Source organism: Pteropus alecto, unplaced genomic scaffold (assembly GCF_000325575.1).
Source record: "Pteropus alecto unplaced genomic scaffold, ASM32557v1 scaffold14, whole genome shotgun sequence".
Lineage (NCBI taxonomy): Eukaryota > Metazoa > Chordata > Mammalia > Chiroptera > Pteropodidae > Pteropus > Pteropus alecto.
This window is the reverse complement of record NW_006436810.1, coordinates 13202690-13214608: the sequence shown is the minus strand read 5'-3', so window position 1 is coordinate 13214608 and position 11919 is coordinate 13202690. Positions and strand designations below refer to the sequence as shown.

Below are 11919 nucleotides of genomic sequence, written 5' to 3'. Positions count from 1 at the left end.
AGCCCCTTCTTTATGAAATGGGGAAAATAAATTTAGGGTTGATGTTAGGCTTTAATGAGTGAATATCTGCTTGGAACAATTCATTACAAAGTAATGTGATATAATTCTTCACTATTTTGATCATCTCAATATACACACATGCTATATGTACACGAAGTGAACCCAAGCATAGTCATATACATTCACAAAACTATGTAAAATTGAGCAAAAAGGTATTCATATTTCTCGCTTCTAGATAACTTCTGTGTTTTACTTTGCATATTTTTATATTTTCCAAATATTTCTGGAATGAGCAAACTGATTTTATGATGAGAAAAAAACTTTTGCATGATATTTTAGAACAGATGAAATGAGTTATACACATAATATATATGCTTAAAATACAATACCGTGTTAAAAACACAGTACTTAAAATAGTGCTCAGTGCATAGTATGCACTGTAGGAGTGTTTATTAAATTAATATAAATGGTAGTTGGGGAACTGGGTAGTAATTAGTAATTAAAGAGTAACCCAAGAGATTTGCAAGAAAGGAAGTTAAAGAAAAAAAATTAGGATTGTAAGAGAAGGCAATATCAGTTTAGCCAAGTTTAGATTTTATAATTCTAAGACTTAAGTATATTTGATAGGCAGCATTGAAAAAGTCTGTAAAAAGGGAAAGCTAGAAAATCTATAAAAAGATATTTTTATGGCCAAATCGGTAAGCTGGGAAATGCAACGTCAGAGCAAAATAGAATAACTTTGTTTTTTAAAGAGGAAAATATTTTATATGATCCTGAGTAAGGCAGGTAGAGCTGGATATAGGGATACAGAAGTTTGGATTATAAAGGCAAAGAACATACCAGCTCAAGAGCTGATGGCTTCAGGCACTGTGAAATCAGAAGCAAAGTGGTCACTGAGAAAGGAGAATCCGCAGGGAATGCTAATGGCTTCAAGTAACTTTCGTGCTGAGTGGCACAGACTGACTAATGGCAAAGACCCCTGTCTACTATTAGGGCCCGGTGCAGGCGCTGGTCTGCAGAGGTAACGTTAGAAGTGATTCTTCATGGATAAATATAGGAGAAGAAAAGGCAAAACTTTGCAGGGCGAGCCACTTAGGACCATTTCATTTCCACTTTTAGAGTTGACTGATGTAATCGATCATTCGGTAACTAAATGAATGACTGTTTTCAGAATCCCAAATATCTCACATAAACATTCAATCAAAATCTAGCAAAGTTTGAAACTCTCTCAAACGATAAATATAATTCTAACTATCAATATTAGAAAGAGTATAATATTTTTATAGCAAGGAAAGTACCCATATGTAATTCACATTTCATCTCCTGTCTGAATAAATTTCTTCCATATATGACGAATGAGTGAAGAATTTTGGAAATTCAAAAGAAATATTAATTGGCCATCCAAAAGTTGTTCTATCCTAATTTGATAAAGTCTCTTTGTATCCTAACTAATGTTTATCTAATTGGCAAATCCGGCGCTAATAAAAACCATCAGACACCTATCGGTTCCTCATTAAAAATATTTGTTGGAATTCTTGGGTCTGTGGAATTACATCTGCAAATTTTATTCATGCTGAGCCAACAATTTAGATATTTAATATTTTAATAAAAATACTAAATTTCAAATTCTACGGGAAAATCCTAAATTTTACATTCTATGGTTATAATTAATTTTTGACTATATGACTTAGAAAGCTGAAAGTATTATTTTTATTTTCCCAGAGGTAATAGACTTATTTGAATCAAATGCAGCTAACATGGCTCGATTTGTCTTTAAAAGAGTAGAGTTTTCAGATGCATTTAATGGAATGGAGTGTAACATATACAGAAAATGTAATAGTACTTACAGGTTGATTTTAATTCTTCACTTTACTATATTAAAGAAGCTAAATAAAAGCAACTTAATAATCCCTCCTCCCTCCCTCCCACCTTCCCTTTGTCCCTCCCATCATCACATTCTGTTCTTTGTTTTCACACCAGCAATTCTATAATACCTAAAGGAGGCACAAATATAATTTAGCTGACTTCATTTTCTATAAAGAGATAGAGCAATAAATAAATGAAATACAATTTTGTGGGAGTTATATCACAAATCATTTGCATTTATGAGCTTGTTATTATTTTCAACAAAAGGGGACATTCTTATTTGTATGGGTCGCTGAGATTTTTCATTTTTGCTGACTGTTAAAAATGCAAACTCTTCCGTCAAACTCCTGCTGACACACATGCAAATTTATCTATATAACTTAGGTCACTTTCGTTTTACTTAATGTCGACATTCTTCAAAATGGGAATTTCTAAAAGTGGAAGACCTGTTCTTGCAAGCTGAGTGTCACGTGACCACAGGTTTTGCTTTTGGAGGCCACCAATAGCATATGTCACAAACCTGATTAACCACCAAAATTAATAACCAGAAGGAGACAAGGAACATCAACTGTGCTACTAGAAAGTCACCTGGGATTGAATCAACATTTTGGTCCTCACATCTGACCCTGTAAGCACGTCTTATAGCCAGAATTCTATGGTGTTCTCTACAGACATGGCCGAGATAACGCTGGGATCATTTTGCAGTTCTTTAAAGAGCTACATGACTGTTTTACACAAAGGTTCTTAAAACACCAGCTCCAACGTGCTTATCAATGATGTGAAGGTCAGAAATGAGAATTTGTGTAGGATAAATGCCAAAGTGTAATACTAAATAAACATAATATTAGATAAATGCCAAAGTGTAATACTAAATAAACATAATATTAGATAATAAACACTTAAAATGTAAAAATCATCAACAGAAATATTATAGTTCATTGACACAATCTGTATTTTTTCCTAATTGGCAATTTTAGTAGAAATAGCTAATTGTAATTGAAGTTATTAAACAGTTATGAGCACGGTAAAAGGAAATATCTAAGATAAAAAACTTAAGGTAAGAAGAAATAGAAATCTACACACAAAAGGCCTTTTCAAAATAAAGAGAACATGTGGAATTTATGGGAAAAGTTAAATAAAAATTTACAGAGTTTCGGCTTACTATTAAGGCAATACGATGTAATTAAAAGATGTTCACAAATATTCAACATAACAGATTATAATTTAATAATTCACATTCTAGATGCCTTGAAGAATTGGTTATAAATGGTTTCTTTATTTTATATTAGAATTGAAAAGCAATCAAGAATCTAAATGTCTCATTACTCTACATAATTTTTAGTTGGCTTCATCTGATTTTTCTGAAGACCAGGGGCCCTTAAATTCAAGGCCAGTTCTCTTCAGGAATCACTGTGGGTAAAACCATGGGTAAGTGTTCCTTTAAGCAGATCAAATTCCCAGCTTTCACTTTTTAAAACACATTTCTATGTAAAAATCTAACAATGAGCTAGGTTTACTGGCTATCGGTGTTGTTTTCTGTTCTGAATGTGATGAGAGGTTCAGTACTTTACTGTGAAGAAGGATATTTAATAAGTTTCAAGTAAAAATTCTAGGTAGGTAAAGTCTTACATTCCTAGTTTTAATCATTAATAGGGTTAATATTTTTAAATTGTTTTATTTTCATATAATAACCATACTATTTTTCTCAATTGTAGTGGTGAAAGAAATTAATGCATTTTCGATAGAAAACCTTCCTTGAATTCTGAGAATAAACACCATATAGTCGTGATGAATATAACACTCCTAGATTCCATTTGCCAAGATTATCACTTAGGATTTTTCACCTATAATCAAAGATCGATCTATAATTCTCTTATTTTCATTGAGCTTAAGTTTCAATAGTTGACTATCGAATAACATGTTAGGAAATGTGCTCTTTTGAACTTTTCTAAAATACATTTTTAAATGTTTAAGGCGTTGATAAAACTCACCTGCAAAACAGCTATAAAACTTGGTTTATATGTTTCAAGGAGAAATAAGGAATTTGATACTTGAGCAAATTATTTAATGATAATTGTTCTATCGGGTCTCCCTTCTACTTTTTTATGGAGTACAGAAAATTATTTTCTAGAAAATTTTAAAGATCTAAATTGATCATTTTAATGTAAGTTTCTATAATCTTTATATTTTATAAATATCAACTATAAATGGAGTTACATTCTGTTTTTAAACTTTTTAAAGTCACAGGTGTGTTTCCTCTTTCTTGATCAATTTTGAAAACAGGCTTTTGGCTTAATGAGACATTTTGGGGATTCTGTGCTTGTCACGAATGTCTTTTCTCCCTCCCTCCACTCTGCATTATGTAGGGTGGTTTTGGTCCTTGCCACTCTGAGTCATACTCCCAGGCCCTATGGCCCACATTTGGGCAGAGTCAGTGAAACCCGTGACTGCAGCCACACTGTTGTTTTGTGTTTGTGTTGTTTTTTCTGGACAATGGAGAGTTTTATTTGTACCACTAAACCTTGCTATGTTTCTTTAGTGACTTTTTAAAAATAGGTGTTACTTCTTACTGCTAGTTTAGAGCAGAGAAAGGACAATCGATGCATAATCTCATAGTATTGTCTTGACAAGGATTGCTTACATATTCTTGTGTCAATCATTTTATATATGAATATAAAAATGATTTATCCTATTAGATTTTAGTATAATGTCTAAAATATCATTATATCACATTTGGTTTATATTTTTATTCAGCCAGAATCTCAGAAGGGTCAGATATGTAATTGGACCACCAAATGCTTCTGTTTTCCTAGATTAATGATGCTCTACAGGCAGCAATTTTGAAAATGTAATTTTTTGTGTTGAAACAATAACTCATTTAATGGTATCAGAGTGACCTATAAACGCTAATGCAATTTTAGAAATGTCTCATATAGTCACAAAGAATGGCAAAAAGAAAGTAGGTCACTGTGGGAGCAAACCTCTATATTCCAAAGAATAGCGGTGATGAAAATGATTCAGAAGGAGGAACCAAAGAACCACAATAACAGAATAATTCAGTTTTGTAAATTGCTTCATGCATGTAAAAACATATAGCTGTATCTCTGAGTGGTTTTTCATTTTATTTATTTGAAAATATATATTTACCAATTCTTTGGAATTATTTATGATTACAAAGGACAGTATGAGAATACTTAAAAATTTTAAAAAATGTTTTCAAATACATTTTCTCATTTGATCGTGTTACAATTCTGAGATAATGTGTGTGTGTGTGTGTATATATATGTAATATATATATATTTCTAAATTATACACACACACTGAGATAAAGTGGGTGAATGCTCCATGTTACATATGAATCTTCTCATTCAAAACGGTTATTGTAATGCATACATATACACACAAAGATTTTCCTTTCCTTTTTGATAATAAGATAATGGGACCATAAACACTGTAACAATTTAATTTTTTGATGTATCTTTCTTAATGTTAGCTAAAACAGAAGGCTTCTTTATATAAAATAGAAGGCTTGTTTATATAAATTTGTCTTTTTAATCTATTATTTTCATTTGGCTGAAAATCAGAATTTCATATTCGTGGTGCATGCAAATATGGGTATTTAATGTGTACAGGGATAAAGAAATTGATCCAATATGTAGCTTAAAGAATTCCAATGATGACGAAGCATTCCAAAATGGAATGTCATTCTTTACCATTCAATAAAATGTAAGAATAATTTTCATTTTTAATTATATCTTTGAGGGGTTTAATTTCAGAAGGAATCACAAAAGGAAAGAAAATGTATGTATCACTGTTTTCAGAATTCTTTTGGGAAAGCGAGAGAACTATTGCCATATGATTCTAAGTAAAACAATCCAATATAAGAACGATAATTTTAAATAGAAAGTGTCTGAAAATAGAATAGACTTCCTCGTGAAATAGTGAGTTCCCTAACACTGGAACGATTTAAGTGCAGCTGATGCTATCAGAGGGATTATTACAACCATGTGATGATTGGATTCGTGATCTTTATAGTTTCTTCCAGTTCTAGTTCTCTAAGATTATTTGCAAATTTCAATTCTCTATTAAGCCTCCAAATGTTGATTTTTACAACTCCTTTATTTCTTTATAAATTCAGTGGACATCTATTTCACACCTATTATATTACCACATATCACGTAGAGCACTAGGCACAGAGCGGTAAATTAAAAATAAAGACACAATCCTTAGCCTCATGATGTTTCCGTCTGGTAGCAAATATGGATATTAGACAAAAGTATGTACTTGTCTAATACAACAAGTAGGATGTTGTATTTTGGTTTGAGACATGAACTAAAACGGCAGGTGCTGTGAGATTAAGGGTCAAGTTCTCGGTGCTCGGGGAATGCCCACTGAGGAAGTAACATTTAAGCTGTTACCTAAAACAAGAGAAAGAAATCAGGGGAAGAATGATGAACATAAGTTGGAGCCATAAAAAAATAGATGGGGCTAAAGCAAAGCTAAGGGTAGAACTCTGCAGTTTCAGGAAATTAAAAAAAAAAAAAATCCATGCTGCTGAAGCATAAAGAAGGAACAGGGAAGAGTGGAGACAACCATTTAGTAGGCTTACATCATCCCAAGTTTTATAGGTCATTGTAAGGAGTTCAAATATTTATTCGAAGTTTGAGACGCTATTAAAAAGTTTTCACTTGGAGAGTGACATAATATAAATCGTGTTTCTACAACACCTCTTTAATGCAGAGCATGTGCTGGAACTGGACATCTGAGCTGAAAGCTAGCGTAGAAATCCAGAGAAGAGACGATGGTAATCTAGACCAGAAGAGTAGCAGGAAAGAAGGTATAAAGTTAAAGGGAGAATTCTTTTCTGATTCATTAGGGAGTGGCTGAAGTAGATGACAAAAACTGGTATTGGACTTACCCAACTGCTGTAAACAATGATCAAAATGGGGCAAAATGTATAAAAACACATTTAAAAGCACTGGACTATGGTATAGATTTTAAGAGAAGGCTATGAATTTTAAGAGAAGGAAAAACACACGAGGTGAGACATACATCCTCAGCCCGGATTTCTCACTGCAGGAATTTTTCAAAATGCTAGACAGACATGGAGCCAAACAGTGAGCCCTGGTCTCACTGTGCGGAGAAACAGAGAAATGAAAAAGCGAATCAAATTCGAGATTCACGGGAAAGGGAAATTATCGGAGCTGAGTACATGGGTCAAGTCTGACTTTTTTATGTAGCCATTAATATAAACTCTAAATAGTGAAATAACAAATTTTCGATGAAACTGTATTGAGAGGAAAGTGGTATTCAGGGATGAAAGTGTGTGCGTGTGCGTGTGCGTGTGCGTGTGCGTGTGCGTGTGCGTGTGTGTGTGTGTGTGTGTGGCGAAGTAGAGAATTAAACTGTTACCTTCTACAGTGGGAAATCAGTAGATAATGTAAAAAGTGGAGGCTGGAAACCATATCAGTTAGAGCTTAGAAGAAAAGACTAAAAAGAGCAAGTAATATGCCAATAATAGTAAATGCAATTTATGTCAACAAACCTTGTAGAAAGAGTTGATTCTATAAAATATGTGTATTTACAGCTTTGATTAAAAAATAGAAAATAAGTTTGATAGTAACATGCTTTGTAAAAATAATAGGGGTTTCAGAATACGCTTTTTCACAAATGCCTTAATGACTCTAAAAACCCTCTGAATGATGTATATTTTTAAGAGAGTTGTATCAATAAAATTAATCTATAAAAAAACATATTTTATTACAAATCAGAAATTTTAAGGTATCTCTAAAACTGATCACGAACGGTACAACTTACCAAATTGGCTTATAATGTCTGAATGTTATAAAATTTGATGATGAAATGGGAAACAATTAAACCTGAGTAACTCAAATTTAAATGGTAATTCTGCATCTAAGATTTGTAAGCAATGTAATGTAAAATGCTACTGACACGCATCGTATTTCTTTTTTCAGAAAACGGATATTCCAGAAAGTTACTGGTAACAATAAAACAATTAGAACAGTGTTAGGACTGATATTTTTTAATGTAAATATAAGTAACCACGGAATTCACTTACATGCTCAGAATTGAGAAGGCCACTAAAGACAAAGCATAAGAGACCAACGGTGGGTATTTTTAACTTGTGGCTGTAAGAGTTCCAGAAGAAGACAAAATAATAATAATAAAGGATCATAGATGGTGATGGGAGGAGACTAGGCTTTGGGAAGTGAACATATAATGCAATATACAGATGATGTGTTATAGAATTGACCACCTGAAATTTATATAATGTTATTAACCAACCTTACTGCAATAAAGTTCATTGAAAAAATGAAAAATAAAGGAACATAAAATTTTAAGTGGTAGTCATAGCTAATAAATTCCTCAGACACAAACAATCAGATTGTCACTCCCATCTCTCACTCCCCGAGTTCTTAAGTTAGGCAAAAGTCAGCTGAATCATAGAATAGTTCAGGGAAAATACATTTTTACTTTATATCTTAGCAATATCCATTTAGTATTGGTGAAAATGCCTTGTCAACAGGAAATAAGGGAAAAACCTATAATAATATATCCAAAGATATATTCTTATGTTCAGTAATTATTGACCCAAAGACTTTCATTCCACATAAATAAAACACAGAGAGAAGGAAGCGTAAATAAAGTCCTTCATAAGATATTTCTAAACAGAAATAATTTTTAAAGAATTATTATGAAGATTATGAAAGTTGATATGTGTGAAGATACTTTCACTGGCTCAATAATTAGATGACAAGTAATTTCTATTACTTCATTATATTTTCCCAGAGACTACTCATGTCAATAAGCCATTTGTCAAGTTTTATCTTGATATCGTCTATTCATAATTTATTGAAGGTTTCGTGATGTAAGGAGAACTTTTATTACATTAATTATAAAGTAAATGCCAGGGACTATGTTAGTTCTTATGCTATTTCCAATCTCCATTGCAACCATAATATCTGTAGTATTACATTTTTTAAAGAAGTTAAGTAATTTGTCCAAGATCAAATAATGGTAACTGCTAGAATTGACACCGAAATTAGACCAAGCTCCCTTCAATAAAGCCTGCCTTATGCAAAAGAAGGTAAAATGAAGCTATTTCGAATGGTCACAATTCATTATACACATACGAGATTTAAAAATGTGTGTCTTCCTATTAGAAAGGCCTACAACTAATATGTCAGAAAACGATTAAATTAATCAAGTGTATCTGGAATAGATATTGACTTCATTTTTTGCTCTTCTCTTTTTCAAATTATAACCTGTTTAAATAGATAGCTTTATATAGTCTAAATAGATAGCTTTATATAGTCTAAATAGATAGCTTTATATAGTCTAAATAGATAGCTTTATATAGTCTAAATAGATAGCTTTATAAAGTCTAAAAATGAGATGATTAATGGACATATATTAGCTTCCGGTGTATAGCATAGTGATTCAATAATTGTACATACTGCAAAATGATCACCATATAAGTCTAGTTGACATTCGTCACCATACATAGTTATAAAACTGTTTCTTTTCTTGTGAAGAGAACTTTTAATATTTACTCTCTTAGCAACTTCCGAACATGCAATATAGTATTGCTAACTTCATGCTGTGCATTACATCCTCAGGACTTATTTACTTGATAACTGGAAGTTGGTACTTTTTGACCACTCACCCATTTGGCCCACCCTCCACCAACCAGTCCAACTTCTGGCAACCAGCAATCTGTTCTTTGAGCTTGTTTTTTCTTTTCTTCTTTTTTTAAATTCCACATGTGAGATCATACAGTATTTGACCTTCTCTGACTTATTTCACTTAGAATAATGCCCTTAAAGTCTATCCATGTCATCCCAAGTAGTAAGATTTTATTTTTTATGGCTAAATATATTCTATAGTGTGTGTATATATATATACATACACTTTCTGTATCCATTCATCCATCAATAGACACTAAGTTTGTTTTCCACATCTTGACTATTGTATAAAATGCTGCAATGAACATGAGGTGGCAGATACCTTTTCTAATTAGTGTTTTTGTTTCCTTTGGATAAATAACCAGAAGTGGAATTGCTGGCTCATATGGGAGTTCTATTTTTAATGTTTTGAGGATTCTCCGTAATGATTTCCACAGAGGCTGCACCAATTTACATTCCCACTAATAGTGCAGGAGGTTCTCTCTGCATCCTCACCAACACGTCCTAGTTCTTGTCTTTTTGATAATAGCCATTCTAACTTGTATGAGGTGACATCACATTGTGCTTTTGATTTGCATCTTCGCTGATGATTAGTGATGTTGAGTATCTTTTTGTGTGTCGGTTGGCCATCTGTATTTCTTTGAAAACATGTTATTCAGATCTTCTGCCCATTTGTAAATTGGATTGCTTGTGTTTTTTGCTATTGAGTTGTGTGAGTTTTTATAGTTTGCATATTAACCCTATATCAGATGTGATTTGCAAATACTATCTCCCATTTAGTAAGTAACCTTTTCATTTGTTGGTGACAGACACTCTTTGCTATGCAGAGCTTTTTCATTTGATGCAAAATCTTTGCTATTGTTGCCTTTGAGATCCAAAATTTCAGTGCCAAAACCAATGTCAAATAGCTTGCCATCTATGTTTTCTTCTAGGAGCTTCACGGTGTCAGGACTTCCAATGTCAAAGAGCTTACCACCTATGTTTTCTTCTAGGAGCTTCACAGTGTCAGGACTTATATTCAAATATTTCAGCCATTTTGAGTTCAACCAGTTTCATTCTTCGGCATGCCCAATTTTCCCAAAGCCATTTATCAAAGAGACTGTCTTTTCCTCATTATATGTTCTTGGCTCCTTTGTTTTAAATTAATTGATTATATAGGTGTGGGTTTATTTCTGGGCTGTTTTGTTCCACTGATCTATGTGTCTGTTTTTATGCCAATATGCTGTTTTGATTACTATAGCTTTGTAATATAATTTGAAATCAGAAAGTGCTCAGCCTCCAGTTTTGTTCTTTCTTAGGATTGCTTTGGCTAGTCAGAGCCTTTTATGATTCTATAAAAATTTTAGGGTGGTTTTATTTTAGGGTGATTTTAGGGTGATTATATTTCTATTTCTGTGAAAAATGCTATTGGAATTTTTATAGGAGTTGCACTGAATCTGTACATTGCTTTGGGTTGTATGGGCATTTTAACAATATTAATTTTTCCAATCCATGAGCAAGGAATAGCATTCCATTCATTTTTTATATTTATTGGATATTGATAATAGTAATATGTTGGAAATGTTGGCCTAAAAAAAGCTATATTATTCCAGTCAATTACATCAACTTTTTCTTTTTGCATGGTTTATATCTGGCTCACATTATACTTCTGTTACCAAGAGGGGTCTGAAATTTTAATTTTCAATGGTGGAAACTGAGTAGAAGAAAGAATGGGTATTTTTCTGTTTGATTCCTTTTTAGAGAGCTGTTAATATTCTTTAGTAATGTATGTCTGCTGATCTAATCCGCTGTAGAAGCCACAGGGAAAGTCCTAGAAATGAGATTATTCTGCACATTAAATGATATTTTTTGTATTTATTTTTAAGATAATGTATTATATACTGTTTTATTATCAATTATTCTGTATTGGTTATGCACTGTATAGTATAGATAGTATAGAAATTGTGGTATAAGGCGTACCACAACCAGGGCCAAGCAGAAAACCTTTAACAGGTAGGGTCCGAAGTCAACTATTCATGCCATAGATCCTAAAGTAGTTCATATTATTTTTCTTCCTTGCCAAGAGTTCCTGTCAAAGCAGGAGGAGAGAATTTGGCAGAAAATGGTAGAGAGCAAAGATGGAAAGTGGAAACCATTCATTTGATGATGTAAGAGCTGCCAACAAGATGCACACACTTCTGAAATACGGGCAAAGAGAAATTAAAGGAGGACAGACAGCAAATGAAGGAGGGGCCCGTGTGGAACAGAACCACAGAAAGGGAAACGAAAGACCCAGGTCACGCTCAAATGGGGCAGTCAGGTCCTGACACGTTCTGACAGAAACTCCTGCTCTCTCCATACCAAAAAA

The 11919-nt window shown here is 32.8% G+C and overlaps 1 protein-coding gene across 1 annotated transcript in view; it reads right to left on the bottom strand.

Annotated features, from left to right (window-relative positions):
• Positions 1-11919, bottom strand: part of CCDC102B (coiled-coil domain containing 102B) — a 171012-nt gene that overhangs the window by 3817 nt on the left and 155276 nt on the right. Inside the window, exon 8 of the mRNA XM_025048125.1 lies at positions 10384-10567. Coding sequence (XP_024903893.1) covers positions 10384-10567 — 184 coding nt within the window. The remainder of the gene's footprint in view (positions 1-10383; positions 10568-11919) is intronic.